This window comes from Microtus ochrogaster, chromosome 7, assembly GCF_000317375.1.
Source record: "Microtus ochrogaster isolate Prairie Vole_2 chromosome 7, MicOch1.0, whole genome shotgun sequence".
Classification (NCBI taxonomy): domain Eukaryota; kingdom Metazoa; phylum Chordata; class Mammalia; order Rodentia; family Cricetidae; genus Microtus; species Microtus ochrogaster.
The window spans coordinates 38,160,406-38,177,052 of record NC_022014.1 but is presented as its reverse complement, the minus strand read 5'-3'; the positions used below and the strand labels follow the sequence as shown (position 1 = coordinate 38,177,052).

At 48.9% G+C, this 16,647-nt stretch overlaps 1 protein-coding gene across 3 annotated transcripts in view; it reads left to right on the top strand.

Moving 5' to 3' along the window:
• The window catches only part of Drc3 (dynein regulatory complex subunit 3), a 38,351-nt gene that overhangs the window by 3,313 nt on the left and 18,391 nt on the right, over positions 1-16,647 (top strand). For all 3 annotated transcript variants that reach the window (XM_026780335.1, XM_026780334.1, XM_026780336.1), the window contains 3 exons: positions 3,453-3,658; positions 9,368-9,484; positions 11,154-11,320. In XM_026780335.1, coding sequence (XP_026636136.1) covers positions 3,499-3,658; positions 9,368-9,484; positions 11,154-11,320 — 444 coding nt within the window. In that variant the 5' untranslated portion in view covers positions 3,453-3,498. The remainder of the gene's footprint in view (positions 1-3,452; positions 3,659-9,367; positions 9,485-11,153; positions 11,321-16,647) is intronic.

Genomic DNA, 16,647 nt, shown 5'->3' with positions numbered 1-16,647 from the left:
CTTTCTTTCTTTCTTTCTTCCTTTCCTTCTTTCCTTCTTTTTTGAGACAGGGTCTCTCTGTGATAACTCTATCTGGCCTGAAACACACTCTGTAGACCAGGCTGGCCCAAACTCAGAGATCCACCTGCATCTGCCTCCCAAGTGCTGAGTTTAAAGGCATGTGCCGCTCCTAGCTAGACTCACTTCCCTTTGTAATTCTTGGCACAGCAGTTATAATTGTTTGGTTGGAGCCTCTGGCTCACCCCTGCATTGTCCTGGAAGCCCCATTCCCTCCCCCTTCTCCCCATCTCTCTCTCCAAACCCTGACACTCAGTCTCTGAACAAAGGAAAAATGCCAAAAAGCCTAGTTCCCTCATTCTTAATGGCTACTGCGACTTCCCTGAAGTTGCCTGCTGACCAAATCCCCACCTAACCACTCAGCTTTTGACCATACTTGGGCAAAAACCCATCTTGTGGTAGAAACATCATCACTCCTACAGCCTATAAAACTTTCCTACCTGTCTTGGGTGTGTGACTTCTCTGGCCTCCATCTCTGGGATCTGAGAACCTGCCCAGGGGGAGTTGCTTTGCCCAATATACCTGTTGTTATACTTTTTCAGTTCAACTTAATCTAGTTTACTGCATCGGCAGAGAAACTTATTATGGGGGAGGGACAGAAAACCCATTAGTAATGAGCTTTCTAAAAGTAAAATCTGATCCATCTCTGCCTTATAAGCTGTAGGAGCATCCCAGCATCATAGGACAGAAATGCAGTGCAGGCCTGCATCACTTCTGCTTTCCTGTTGGGGGGGGGGGTCTTTTCATCCTTCAAACTGTGTCTTCCCTGGCCAGGCCAAGTGTCCCTACTGCGTGCTTTCATAGTTCCCCACACCTACTAACTTGTCATTGTTTTTGTTTTCTTTTTTTGAATTTTCAAGACAGGTTTCTCTTGCTTTGGAGACTGGCCTGAAACTCACTCAGTAGACCAGGTTGGCCTCAAACTCACGGAGATCCCCCTGCCTCTGCATCCCGAGTGCTGGGATTAAAGGCACACGCCACCACTGCCCGCCCTAATTTGTCATTGTTTGTAAGTAAATATTGGTATGACTATTTAATTCATGTCTGAAACAGAAGACCTGTCTGAGCTATTCATAGCTTGTAGAAGTTATTCAGTATGGATGTGTAGGCCAGGCACAAGCTCCTACAAAAATGGGGGAAGAAGGGATTACCTGCCTAACTGGAAAAAGACAAAGGTGGGAGCTGGTGGAGTTATTTTCCAAAAGACACCCAGTCAGAACCTGCCCTGCCCTGGGCATGAACGATGAACATGGACAACACCAGTCCTACACTGCCTAGAACCTGCGGAGCTTGACTGGAAGCTAGCTTGGCCAGTCACACCTAATGGACAGTGATGAAATGGAGGTCAAAGTTTTGACACCAGAATTGAGTCATTTCCCAAAGTACAACACCTTTTTTTTAAAAAAGCTCCAAATGCTTTCCAGATAACATCTGGCAAATGGAAAACATTAAAATTTCCCCAGAAGTAAATTTGGAGGTTGGTAGTAAATTACAAGAAACTTTAAGGAAGATTATTTAGGAAGATTAGGAAGCTGGTGAGCACAAGAATTGTCCTGGGAGGACAGTCAGTCAGTCAGTCACCTGAGGAGGAAGAGTCAGCTGGAGAGAGTAGGGAAACAAGGCTGAGGTTTTGAAGGGTTGGGGGCACAGATGGAGAACAAGCAAGGACCCTGGGAGATATCCAGATCTATTCACCCCAGATAGGATACCAACAGGAGACCAAAGAAACCATCCCATCAAGCATAGCTTAGTGAGCCAGCTCATCGCAATTGCTTGCAGGAGTGACTCAAAGGCAGCTGCATCGCTAAAAAGCCAATCCCAGCATGGGTGACAAATCAGGACAGTTGCATCCTGGAGCTCTCAGTCTAAATTACAAGCCCCGCTATCAAAGACTGTCTTTCCTTCCTCGGAACTTATATATGAACTCTGTTGTTGTTGTTTGTTTGGGGTGTTGTTTTGTTTTGAAACAAGGTCCTTCTACATAGCCTTGGCTGTCCTAGAACTCACTACATAGGCCAAGGCTGGCCTCACACTTTTAAGATCCTCCTGCCTAAGGCATGTGCCACCATGCATGGCCTTACATAAACTCTTCAGTAGCGGCTTAGTATTGTAACTTTGTGAGCTTCCTGAGTCTTGTGAGGCACTCTCCCTCCAGGAAGGAATGTTTTAATTCAGACTTCACAACATGGGGCTGGGGAACGGAAGGGCCAGGCACCCTAGAGTTACTGACACAGAATCTTTGCTCAGGGATAGTGAAAGACTAGAAAGTGAATACTTATATATGCTGCATTCACACGGATGACAACAGAGAAAGAGGGGGGCAATCTTAGAAGGGAGTCAGGTGGTCAGGGTTCCTGGTGGAGCAGTCGCAGGAGCTGCACTGGCCCAGTGGAATAGAAGGCAGAGGGAAGCCACACCTGAAATCGAGATGGGGAGGACCAGAGGTTCAGAGAGCCCTGGGACCAAAGGTAGAAGGTAAAAAGGAAGGTGAGAAGCAAGTGGGAACAGAGAGGAGGATGGACTCCCAGAGTGTTCAGAGGGCAGAATCTCAGTGGACGGACAGGAGCATACGGCCCCACTTTTCTGGGGTTGGAAATAATCACAGTGGGGACTGAGCAGCCAGCCCTGCAGGGCTGTGATTCTACCCTGCAAAGCAGAGCAGTCAAGTACAGCTAACCCAATATACAGATTCTGCCTTCACCACCCCCGTGCCTCTGAAGGCCCCTTTGGGCCGTTAGCAACTGATCCTGATCTAGCTAAGTAACAGAGAAATTAATGTGAGAAATCCACTAACATGTACAGGGTCTGGACTTAGGGAACCAGCAAGTAAACACCTGATGTGTCTATGTCTACCCTTATCCTCTTCCTGCTGTCCACCTACCCATGTGCCTGGCGAGCGCTAGCTACATAGTTCCTCCCTACATGAGCAGTCAGCTCATTGATCACCCTCATCCTGAGACCCCAAAGTTCCCATTTCTCAAGGAAGAACATGAATGGCCACCTTGAGTCAGTGACTCCTCCATGCATGACTGTCTGCCTGGGGTTGAGGTACTCCCAGAAAGGCCACTGCAGGCTGGCACCTCCCATGATCATTGTCAGCGACTTGAACCAGGAGACCTAGGTAAAGAGAGGTCAGAGATTAGCCACAGGAAACCTGAGAACCACAGGCTAAGGAGACCCACGTGGGCACCAGCTCTGTGGGCCCAGGTAGAGACCCCACTGTGGTTGTAAAGTCAAGAAATGAACCCCTGCAGGTGGCTGCTGGGAAGGCTTAGGGCAGCCTTCCGGCAATGTGTTTGCCCCAAGGTACAGCAGGCAAGGGGCAGGAGCAGGCAGCTTGTGGCCTCCTAGCAGTCCATAACACCACAACATACACTGCCCAATTTTGTTCTCAGAGCAAAGGAAAAGTCTGTGAAAGAAGAACTCAATTTCTCAGGGAAGATGAGCCGGCCGTATGACTCGATGGACCCGAAGGTGATGGACGATGACATGCTCAAGGCAGCTGTTGGGGAGCAAGGCCCCCAGGAGGAGGCTGGGCAGCTAGCCAAGCAGGAGGGCATCCTCTTCAAAGATGTCCTATCCCTGCAACTGGACTTCCAAAGTAAGTGCCTGGGTGCCAGGAGTGTGACCTGGGGCAGCAGGGCCTCCCTGACTTTCTCTGCCCTATTTCAAATCCCCAGATTTTACAGAGTCAGGGATCAATTCATAGAGTATTGAAACCCACCAGACACAGGGATGGGGGTATGCATGCTGCATCAAATTCATCCAGAAGCTCCATAATTTGTCCACAATACTCCTGGTTCTGAATAAGAACAGAAAAAAATAAAATAGTATTGGCCTGCTCCAGATTTAAGTGAGCCCCCAGGGACCATGTTTTCTCTAGCTTCTAACTCCGCACTGACTTGAAATGGAGTCCTTCATATGGAATGAAGTCCTTGGAATGGAGGGATCCCTTGTGGACAGAACCAAAGAGACCCCACATTTCTGGAGTAGGCACTGGAGGGAGTGCTTGGGGGGATGCGTAGGGTGTCCAGAGAGAAAGGAAATAGAGAGCCCTGAAGCAGGGAGGCACCTGTGAGTGACAGGGCAACCCAGTGGAAGCTATGGCTCAGGACAGGCAGATACTGTCTCAGTGTTCCTATCTGTGAAACAGGAAGTAGCTCCTTGTCTCAAGTTCTGGCTGGGAAGCTAAGTGAGACAACATGTCTACATTGCCTGGGTCATGCTGGAAAGCCAGTGAGTGTGACCCAGTGAGCCAGGACAGAAGGAGTGAGAGGGAGGAGGGAGCTTAGCTTGGTACATGTCGCGTCCACCCTCGACCAGCAAGGAAAATGCAACACCCGGAGCTCTTCTTGCATCAGTTTTCAGGACTTTATTTACAACAATCTATCTCCTTTCTCTCCTCTCTCCTCTCTCCTCTCTCTCTTTCTCTCTGGGCAAACCTCTCCCAGCCCTTAATTAGGCATGGGCTGCCAACCCCGAACTGCCAGGTGAGCACTGCCCATAGGTTCACGCATATGTAGGCAGCTGATAATCATTGCGTGATCATAGCATAGGTCAGGCCTTAGCCATCTCAGGAGTTGATTATACATCTCCATCAGGTGTGACACCATGCAGCTCGCTACAGCGCGTGCCTTTAATACCAGTACTCGGGAGGCAGAGGCAGTAAGACCTCCAGTTCAAGGCCAGACTGGGCTACACGGTGAGACCCTGTCTCAAAAATATAAGGACTGAGCAGGGGGTGGCTGGTTCAGTGGTTAAGGGCACTGGCTGCTCTTCCAGAGGACCCAGCTCAGTCATCTGTAACTCCAGTCCCAAGGATCCAATGCCTTCTTCTGGCCTCCACAGGCATTATATACATGTAGTACACAGACATATGTACAGGCCAAACCCCATGTATATAAAATAAAAGAAAGGAATATATATATGAACTGAGAAAATTGTTCAGTGGTAGGAGGCTTATGATGCATGAGACTCAATCCCAATACTGCCTAAAAGAGGAGCAGGAGAAAGGAGGAGGTGGCCAAGGCTCCTGAGCCCTCTGTTTTCTGAGTAGGTGAGGACCCAGAAAGTGACCTGATGTCTTAGGCCGCAGCTGTCTAGGCATTTAGTCAACATCAAAGGCACATGGTCCCTTGCCAAATGCTGGAACAGCCAAAAGCAAGAAGACCTGGCCTTAAATAAGTCCACAGGACCCCTGGGTGTGGCCTCCAGTGATGTCCCAGGGTGGCAGCTTCCCTGGAAGGAATGAATGAGGAGCAGCTACTTCCTCCCCACCTCCCCCTCCCCGCCTAATGGGCATTCTGCCAGTGCTGAGCAAGTGCCTAAGAGATGCCAGATGCTGTTCCAGGCACCCAGATTTAGCACAGTCCAAAAGACAAAGAACCTTACCTTTGTGGAGTTGGTGTGAGGGAGACAAAGAAGACAAGGAAATTAGATCGTTACAGGCAGTATGTGTTGTGGGGGGAAAGAAAGCAAAGAAAGGAGAAAAGGGAAATCAGAGTTGGGTGCAGTGTTTTCTACAGTGGCCAGAGCCTTGCCAAGGTGAGAGTTGAATAAATACTTAAGGAGATGAGGAGATCTGACGGTCTGTGTGTATGTGAGAGAGAGGAGGGGGTGGGGAGGGAGGGAGCAACAAGTGGGAGGCCAAGAGGTAGGCCAGAGCCAGCCTGAGAAGGCCTGCTGAGGAAGCCAGTGTACGGACAGGCAGGGAGGTCACGTCGTCAGCAGGTGCTTGCCTTGGACAATGAAATGTATTTGGCTTTTATAGTGAGTTGGGATTGCCAAGTATATTGAGTAGAAACAGGATAGAGTGGGACTTGAGTTCTCATAAACCCCTGCTGGCTCCATGCAGGGCCGGGGAACGGGAATCTAGTGAGATGGATTCTACTGTGATGATGATGGCCTTGCCAAGGTGGCGCTCACAGAAGTGGAACTGGTGGCTTCTGGGTGGGAAGTTCATTTGGAGCGGTAGGATATACCCTTGTTCACTGGGGTATTTGGGCCTTTCCATGTCACCTGCTGTTGTCTAAGGGCAAGCCAGGTACAGGTGTGTCATAGCCACCTACCTAAAGTGTCCCAGCTGGAAGCCACCCAACAAAGGGTGAGTCAGGGCTACTTTTCAGCCTGTCAGACAGCAGGGCCCTAGTAGGTGCCAGGAAAATCCAGACCAGAAATAGGAGGTGGCTAAGAGCCTTGGGCTGAACTGAGTACCACTTCCAGAAATATGTCGAGACAGAAACAGAATTAGTTTGGGAAATCTGGTAGCAAACAGAGACCTAAACAACAGATTCTTGTACCACCTGTCCCTGAGGACATGGAGGAAATAGAAGGAACCACTCCAGCCCCAACGGGAAAGCAATGGAGATCAGATGATCCTGTGTCCCCCAAGACCTGTGAAGGGTCAAGTAGCCACACACACCGAATCTCAGAACCTCACCAACAGACCCCATCTCTTGGACAAGTGTGAGCTGTCACTAGAATTTTGTTTTGTATTGGGGATTGAAGCTGGGACCTTGGGCATGCTACCCAGGTGTTCTACCACTGAGTTATGTCTCCAGGCTTGTACCACCTTTTGCCTGGTGCCTGTAGAGGTCAGAAGGTGGTGTTGGATCCCCTGGAACTGGAGTTACAGATGACTGACTATAAACCACATGTGGGGGCCAGGAACCAAACCTGGGTCCTCTGCAAGACTAAACAAGGGCTCTTAACCACCAAGTTGTCTCTCCACCACCTTACCTGTCCCAGGTTCTCTTTTTTTCAGTTTGAAACAGGCTCTCACTGAGCTGACTGGCATTACACTTGTTAGCCTCCTCACTTAGCCTCCTGAGTAGTTAGGATGATAAGCCTCTAGCTCTAGTCCCAGCTGGATCTTACTGCATACCCCAGGCTAGACTTGCAGTCCTGATACAGGTGTGCGCCCCCATGCCAGGCTCTTAATAGTCCTTTGAAAACTGCCTTCACACCTAGATCATTTCATGGCTTTAAATGAGTATAGTCTAAGACAAAAGTTTTGGATTAACGGGGTGTGATGGCTATTCTTGGTTGTCAACTTTACAGCCTCTGGAATTAACTAGAACCCAAATGGCTGGGCACACCTGTGAGGGAATTTTTTCTTAATTAAATCATTTCAAGTGGGAAGACCAACTTTTTCTGGTTTTGTTTGTTTGTTTGGTTGTTTTTGTTTTGTTTTGTTTTCGAGACAGGGTTTCTCAGTGTAGCCCTGGTTGACCTGAAACTCACTCTGTAGACCAGGCTGCCCTTGAACTCACAGAGATCTGTCTCTGCCTCCTGTACCACCATCACCTGGCAGATTAATTTCTAATCCAGATCTTTTAGTCTGGGCCACACCATCTGCTGGTAGCCTATATAAGGACAAGGGAGCTCTTTTTTTTTTTTTTTTTTTTTTTTTTGGCCTGCTTGTCTTGTCCTTACTCTGCTGGCAAGTCTATTCCTTCACTAGCATTAGAATCCACTTCTTCAGATTCCAGCATATACTGAAAACCAACTGAGGCATCCAGCCTTATGAACTGAACAACTATTGGATTCTTAGTTTCCACTGTGGCTTCTAAGACTTAACTCAGGTCATCAGATCCCACAGCAAGCACTTTACCTACTGTTCCATCCTTTCTTTCTTTCTTTTTTTTTCTTATTTTGAGACAGGGTCTCACTTGTAGTCCTGGCTGGGACTGGTTATGTAGATCAGGCCTCCAACTCACAGAGCTCCACCTGCCTCTGCCTCCTGTGTGTGACAGCCATTGTTGGACTAGCTGGACCACAGCCTATAAGCCATTCTAATAAATCATGTGTGTGTATACATATATGTGTGTGTGTGTATGTATACATACATACACACACATTCATATGCACACACATACATACATATTAAGAGCCAGTGTTCTATCTCTAGGTCATATATAAAAAGTACCCTGAGTGGGCATTTAGATATATAAACTTTGTGTGCATATATTGTATGTATGTGGGTGCACATGCATGCACACACATTTAGAGACTTATTTATTTATTTATTTATTTATTTATTTATTTATTTATTTCTGTTCCTCTCTGTGTCTAATACAGAAGGCTAGGGCAATAGCTCAGCAGTTAAGAGCTCTGACTGTTTTGCTAGAGTACCTAGGTTCAATTACTAGCACTCAGTGGTGGCTCACAACTGTCTGTAACTCCCATTCCAGGGGATTTGACACCCTCTTCTGACCTTTAAAGGGCATCGCACATAGCACACACAAGGTATACACACATATGTGCAGGCAAAACACATATACATTTAAAATAAAAAAGGCAGGGTTGTTTTTTTCAGTTTTGGAAAAGGCATAAAAACAAGTAGAGTTCTTTACGCTGTATTTGCACACAGCAGCAGGCCTGTGTATGGCTTACGAGGAAAGCTGGGAGGCGCTGAATTTGTTCCGCTGACCTCTAAGCTTTACATACTCAATATGGGCTTATTTATACTATTCAGAATACTTCTTGCCTCCAGTGACAAAAGTCAAGCTTTGGCCATTGTGACCTACCCAGGGAAAGAATGGCTACATGGCCAGGGCGAGTCCTCTAACTGCAGGGTCTCTTTGCTGCCAAGCTGTCTGGGCCCTGCTTTCTGGTGTGTGAGTGATCATCCCGGCAGCTGCTGTTTTATGCTCTCACACCTAGAGATACTTCTATCATGTGTTTGGAGATGGATTTTTAAAAAAAATTTGCTGGTCTAACTAGCATGGTGAGGCAAGCCTCTAATCCCAGCACTTGGGAGGCAGAGGCAGGCAAATCTCTGTAAAGGCTGAAACCAACCTATCCTACATAGTGAGTTCCAGGACAGTCAGTGAGACCCTGACCCAAGAAAAAAGAAAAAGGAAGGAAGAAAGGAATGGAAGGGAAGGGAAGGGACAGGAAATTTCAGGTCAAAGGGCATAGATGGTAAATATTTCAATAAATGTTACAAAATGGCCTTTCAAAAGTAAAACCAATTGAGTGACCCTCCCACCATGCCAGCCCCTGCTTGTAACCTGTGTTCCAAGGTAGACCTGTTTCCTCAGGAGCCCCAGCCCAGTCCTTGGGGCAGTCCACACTCACCTCCACACAGACACCTGCCTAGCTCTCCCTGTCACATCAGACCTCTCTGATCCTCCTCAGTGGCCCTGGTGACAGTGCTGGTCCTACACTCACATGCTCCTCCCCAGGTCACTCTATGGAAGGCAGAGAGCTGTGGACATCTGTGGACACCGGCTGAGTACATTTCAGTCTGCCAGGGCCCTGGCAGGAAGCCCCAGCCTTAGTCACACCTGGGCTTTGCTTGTTTCAGACATCCTCCGCATAGATAACCTCTGGCAGTTTGAGAACCTGCAGAAGCTGCAGCTGAACAACAACATCATTGAGAGAATCGAGGGCCTGGAAAACCTCACGCACCTGGTCTGGCTGGGTAAGGCCTGGCTCTGCGTCTGCCTTTGTTAAAGGCAGCCCACTGCCAAGGACATCCATCGCCTCCCCACAGAACAATCACAGTGACACTCGGCTGCCAGCCTGTTGTTAGCCCAGGCGCAGCAGAAGTACCCTGTCTGTTAGGAGCAAGAAAGTGACAGTCTGTTCAAAGCCTGGGGCTTATGCTGGGCAAAGCCTGACAAAGACGGGCTGCTGCATACCGGGCAGATTACTCCATCCCTCCTGCCATCCTCTCAGGTTGGTGGGCACAGGGGCAGCCCTGGACTGGCATTCACATTGGTACAGGTGAACAGCTGGCCATTATAATGAGCACAGAACATAGCCATGTGCTGATTGTGGCCTGCTTACGCTTCATATGACTTTACTTGATCCATGCACCATCCCTATCATTACAATTAATAAATCAAGGTGACAATAAGTTAAATGAGGGTCACAGGCTCCCTTGAAAATCTTTATTTGATTCTAGAACTTTTGGCTTCACTGTCAAGGTCACTGGGGCTTGGCCTCTTAGGTGCCTTCCATCTGGTGAGAGGCAGGAAAGCTTCTAAAGGACAAAAGAGAACAAGCTGAAAGCCCCTTAGAAACGTCTTACTTAGCCCCCACAATGGTCCTGAGAGGTGCTTAATGTCTGTTATTATCCAATCCAATGGCAAGGGAGGTAGGGCTCAGAGGAGCACGGGCAAGCAGCAGCGGAACTAGGCTAACCCCACTCCTGCCTGTCTCAGCCCAAGGCACATGCTCCTCCATCTTGTCTGACTTCCAGGGGCCATGAATACAGCTCTCAGCTGCAAAACAATCTCAGCTGTCTTTGTGCTGACGTTGGAAGCCACAGTAACCCCACTTGTGGGCTTAAGGGGCCACTTCACAGATGCAGCCCCTGAGGCTCCAAGAGACTGGCTAGCCAGACAGAGTTGTGTGCTGCAGGTGGCAGAAGCAGACAGAACCAAGTCTTCTGACTGTGGGGCCCAAGTCTCCTGCTCAGGCACCCTTTGCTCTACCCTAGTTCTCGTTAGCTCGGGTTCCTGGTCTCTGGGGTCCATCTGCATGGCTAGGAGTTACCCATCTCTATAGGAGGTGAAATCAGTACCTCAACAGTGGGACACGTGCCCATGCCAGCCCAGGTTCTGGGCAGTAAAGCCATGGATCCTACAAGAGCACCTGCTTGCCCATTTACCCAGAGGGAGATTTGTATACTAACCACACTACCCTCCTGACCCAAAGCTTCTGCTTCCTAACTAATCAAAGAGAAAGATTCCAAACCCCCACCTGCAGGTGTCAAAGGACATGCATGTGACATGGGGCAGATGGAAATACCAAGCACATGGGAAGCAGCCCTTCTAGAATGTTCACCAATGCAAAGGAAAGGCCATCTCCCAGCTCGGTCCCCAACTACACCGTTTTAGACCCGTTGCTGGGTGTTCTCATTCCAGAACTGACAGGGTTGAGAAGTCTTCCCAGTCAGAGGGGAGCTGGCAGAACTGGGGAGATGATAGGCAGAAGGCTGCAGCCCACAGTACAGCTGACACCCCTGGAGTCCCTGAGGAGAGCTGGCGCCTTGGCTCTGTGTCACTCCAACAGCTCTAAGCAGCCTGGGGGTTTTGCTTCAGGACCATCCCTCCTCTAACCCTCAGAGTCCTCCTCCATTCTAGATTTGTCCTTCAACAACATCGAGGCCATTGAGGGGCTGGATACCCTGGTCAACCTGGAGGACCTCAGCTTGTCCAACAACCGGATCTCCAAGATGGACTCTTTAGATGCCCTGGTGAAGCTGCAAGTGCTGTCACTGGGCAACAACCAGATTAGCAACATAATGAATGTGAGTGCCAGGCTACAGATGCCATAGGGTCTTGGGCTGCACCAGAGCAAAGGTGTGTGGTGGTAGACACAGTACGCCCTTTTCCTAAAAGATAAAACATCCAAATTATTCCACAAGGGATTTGAAAACATGGAAAGACCATGCTTAACCTGACAAAACCTTCTCCTGCACCAGGCTGTGTGGCCTCGGCTTTGGTCCTAACCTGCTGAGTCTCATCCTTGGGTGACAAACCTTTACTGATGTGAAGTACATACTGAATGTGTGATATTGGTCTGTGCTTAGGGAGACAGAGGTGGCGATGTATGGTCCTGTTGGGGTTAACCAGTTGTACCCATTTAATCTAAACAGAAGTGACAGGAAGTTAGTGTCTCAAATAACAATGAAGCCATCCCTGTGGATGATAGGTGAGCAATCTAGGTACTAAGATGTGTCTGTATGACAGCTGACACTGTTGGGAGGTAGGCTGTCCCCGGTACACATCACAGTGGGCTCCCAGTAGGGAGATACAGCCAAGACTCTGGTAACAACTACTAAGTGCTATCTCAGAGGTGACCCCAATGCTTCTCCAGCTCAGACATCAGTCCAGGGCTGTCTGATACCCTTTTCTCTCTCTCTCTCTCTCTCTCCCTCTTGTTTTTTTTTGTTTTTGTTTTTGTTTTTTGTTTTTGTTTTTTGCTTTTTGAGACAGGGTTTCTCTGTAGCTTTGGAGCCTGTCCTCCAACTAGCTCTTGTAGACCAGGCTGACCTTGAACTCACAGAGATAGCCCACCTCTGCTTGGGATTAAAGGCTTGCACCACCACTGCCCAGCTGTCTGATACCTTTCAACACTCCATTTCCACATATCAATCAGTTGGCCTGGCTTCAGTCCCAGCCATACACATGAACAGAGATAGTGAGCCAAGGCAACGAATCACTGCCCACACTTAACTTGGTGCCTTGGCTGTTCATCAAAGCCAAACCAGAGAGGCAACATAGTCTTTCCTTTGCATGTCAGGCATGATGATCTAAGCCCCCGTGAGATGCAAGCCTTCCAAAGCTCAGTTTTCTTACCTGTCAAATAGAGGTGACAGTAGCCCACCAGCCTAAGCTCTACGTGAGGTGATAAGTGATAAGCAAAAGTAGTAGGTGCTAGGAGAGATTGTTCTCTCTTCCTCTTCCTCCTCCTCCCCTCCCCCTCCTCTCTTGTCTGTGAACCCCACTGTAAGCCTTAAAGACTTGTCCTTCCAGCCTCTGCCTCCTGAATGGTGGATTACAAGTGAGCACTCGGCTCTGGAGCAGGTTCTTAACACAGGGAGGCCTGTTGTGGCAGATCTCTCTGCCAAGAGAAGGTTGGAAATGAGAGTCAACCTGATTCCAGTTCCTTAAAAGATATGAGAACCAGGTGTCAGGGTGTGGTGGTGCATGTCCTAGATCCTGGCACTCTAAAGCAGAGACAAGCAGATCTCTGTGAGTTTGAGGCCAGCTTGGTCTACATAGTGAGTTCCAGGACAGCCAGGATTCAGGATTACATAGTGAGACCCTGGAAAGAGAGAGGGAGAAAGAGAAAGAGAGAGAGAGAGAGAGAGAGAGAGAGAGAGAGAGAGAGAAAGAGAGAGAGAGAACCTTCCATCTAGCCAAAGGAGGAAAAGGTGAGTGAGCAGCAGCTAGCGAGGCACCTGGGAAGGAGTCAAGGGTGTGCAGGCAGCCTGGGAGCTGAGGTCTTGTTGCAGACAGCAGCATGTAGAGGAGTGTCAGCATGAGGCATGTCCAGGGAAGGACATCCACCACTGCCAGGGTAGACTTGAGGGGGTCATGTGAATGGTTAATCGAGCATAGTACCACCTAAAAGGGTAGCGCCTGAAAGAAAAGCCGGGCTCCAGCTGGCTGGAAGCAAAACTCAGGCAGGGACTTGGGGTGCAGGTGGTTTGCCTGGGAGGAGACTTCTGGATGCTAGAGTGGACTGATGGAGAAAGGGAAAGTCAGCATTGGCTGTTGCAGAGACTACTGCTACCGGTGATGGGGACTTGATTCTAGTGGGCTTCAGGAATGTCTAGAACGCCTTCCCAACAGGACTCCTTAATTGCTGGAGCTTGTCTGAGGACTGGTCTTCAATTCTGTCCCCAAGCAGCTAGGGTCAGTCCATGGAGATTAGCTCCTTCCCAGCCTGCAGGTGGGCCTCTGGGGCCATGGAGACCTTGCTGACACAGGAGCCAGCAAAGGGGAGTGCTGCCGGGAGAAGTCTGTCCCAGCTGAAGTCAGAAGTAAGCTAAATATCTGCCACAAACAGGGGCACTTGGTGCGTGGTTAGTGGCAGAGCGGAGAAAGGGCTTATCAACAGGACTTGGGCTCGGCCATCCTTGCTGTGTTTTTTTTTTTTTTTCTGGCTGCTTATCCTTATGGAGTCCTTGTTTGTAAATGACAGGGCAGAGAGAGGGAGAAGTCTCTTCTCCACTGTCAGTGTTTCTTTGGTCTCTAGGCTATCACAGGCTCTGTACCTACCCTCAGACCATGTCATGTGTGAGCATAGCCAGCTGGGTGGCTCAAGTGAACAGCAGAGTAAATCAAGCATTGATTTGTCATTAGTATTGAAGTTTGCCTGGTAAGGGCCAAACCCCTGAGGATGTATAGTCTCAGAGGTTTGCTGAGTACAACAGGTCAGAGCAATTCAACTCTCCAGAGCCCTTCCCAAACTCGAGCCCCAGTTATCCAGTCCCCTCCCTTCTCTGTGAAATGGAGAGCCCTAGCCCTGCCCAGCAGGGTGACCAAGGAAGGCCTGGAAGGTGTGGCTAGCAGAGTCAGCCAATGTTAGCTGCCACTTACCAGCTGTCTCTGTGTCCATTCGCACATCTATCAAATTAATAGTAGACCACAGGATTGTTGTGAGGGCTGGGTCGGTTGCGGTACTATATTCCTAATGCAGGACCCAGCGCATAGTACGTACACAGAAAATGATAGGCACTCAGGAATTTCCAGGTTCTGGATTAATCCCAAATAGCCCTTTTGTTTCCTTTCTTCCTTCCTTCCCTTCTTTCTTTCTTTCCTTTCTTCTCTCTCTCTCTCTCTCTCTCTCTCTTTCTCTCTCTCTCTCTCTCTCTCTCTCTCTCTCTCTCTTTCTTCTTTCTTTTTAAAAATTCACTTGTGTTTTAGCACTGCTAGGGATTTAATCCAGGGACTTGTGCATGCAAGGCCCATGCGATATCACTGACCCAAGACTTCCAGGCTCAAACCTTGGTGTTGAACATTTAGCTTCAATCTCTGCCTTAGTGTATCTTGCACCTGGGATCTCAGTGTGAATCATCATCTTTGGACACTGGAAACTTCAATGGAGCTAGGCCTTCCCCAGACCTGGACAAAAGAAGATGGAAAGGTTATGGAGGCTGCATCGGAATGCCCCACTCACCAGGTGGTGGTGACGTACGCCTTTAATCCCAGCACTCAGGAGGCAGAGGCAGGTGGATCTCTGTGAGTTCGAGGCCAGCCTGGTCTATAAGAACTAGTTCCAGCATAGGCTCCAAAGCTACAGAGAAACCCCGTCTCAAAAAAAACAAAACAAAACAGAATGCCCCACTCTCAGCCAAAGACATTAGTGTTCTGTGCTCCCCTGCAGCAGCTGGGCAGGGTGAAGCCTCCTTGCTCTCTCCAGTGGGTACCAAGCTTTTTGTCAATATTCTAAATGTACTTATAGCTTACCTCCAAAGGAAGAGAAAAACAGTTCACCCTGGAAAACAACATGCAAGATACCTAAGCTATCTAGGCCAGGTGTCCTCTGTCCTAAAGGCCTTAGAGACCTTGGCACCTCCTTCACCTAACCAGGCAATATTCCTTTCTGTGGCTTGACCTGGAGAAGCCTGACTGACACCTCTTAGGCACTGACTTCTTTGTCTTGGGTCTTTTCTATTCATTCGACAACTAACTACACACTGTTTGTGATTTATGTATTTGTTGAGCTTATTTTTAGCCCCTGCTGATTGCGTTAAAAACGCAGATAAGTAATCCTAACTCAGAGCACAGAAGCCTCAGTTCTACTTCCTCTTCCCCACACCTGAGCTTCTTCTGAGCTCCGCGAGTGAGCCTCCGGGCATCCTGTGTTCAAGCATGTGTGTGGCTGTCACGTTTGTCCAGCTGTCCTCCAGGCACCTCCTTCAACTGACCGCTCTCTCCTCCAGTCAACACTGAGCATGATTGCCGACATAGCAGGCGGATCCACCCCTCTGCTGCGTCACTCATCCTGTGGCCCTGGTTCTCTAGGGGAACAGTCAAGGTTGTTTCCAAGTGGTGCCACTGCATGCAGGATGCAGTGTGTGTCTGTGATGTAGCAGGACAGGGTCCTCTATATCTGCACCAGTCTGTCTGTAAGGTAAACTCCCGGACTCAGGTTGCTAGATCAGAGGGCATTGTGAGTCTTTGCCAAACTTCTCTAGTGAAGCAGAACTGTTTACAGCTCCCCCGCCCCAGAAAGGGCTGCCTGCTCACCCTTACTACTACTACACATTTGTCAGCAGCTTTTTCTCTCTTTGGCTAAAAGATGTAAAGGGGCTCTTAACTTGAAAAACCTTTAGCAATTAAACCAGATACTGCCTTCTTCCATAAACAAGACTGCAGTGGCTTCCGTAGTTCTTAGAACCCATCTAAATTCTTGCTGAAAGCCTACGTGGTCTTCCAGGAAGCAGCCTCTGATATTGTCTCCCCATCTATCTTACGTCCTACCTGTCCCCTCCCCACTACTCTGTAGCCACCTCCTCTGAGTCCTGTTGGTGGCTATGCCAAACTCTCTGCTGCCTCAGGGCCTTTGGCTTCTCTGAAGGTGCTCCCCCTGCTCTTCCATGGCTGGGTCTTAGGGTTTCTATTGCTGTGATAAAACACCATGACCAAAAGCAACTTGGGGAGAAAAAGGTTCATTTGTTCACACATCCACATCACAGTCTGTCATGGAAGGAAGTCAGGGCAGGAACTCAAGGCAGGAGTCTGGCAGCAGGAGCTGATGCAGAGGCCGTGAGAAACCTTACCTGCCTGGTGCACAGTGTTTCAATGTTGCTGTCATGCAAGCACAAGCCAAATGGTCAATCTCCCCGTTTTACTAAAACCAAACCATAGGAAGAATAAGCAGCACCCAGAGGAATGCTCTTCTTGCTGTTATCCAGTGAATGAAAGGTGAGCCAGAAATCCAGCTGCATTTAGCTTAGGAGACTTAGGACCTCCATGTGGTTTTACTGTCTAAAACATCACCCTTTAAAATTGGTCACTCATAGCCGGGCGGTGGTGGCGCACGCCTTTAATCCCAGCACTCGGGAGGCAGAGGCAGGCGGATCTCTGGGAGTTCGAGACCAGCCTGGTCTACAGAGCTAGT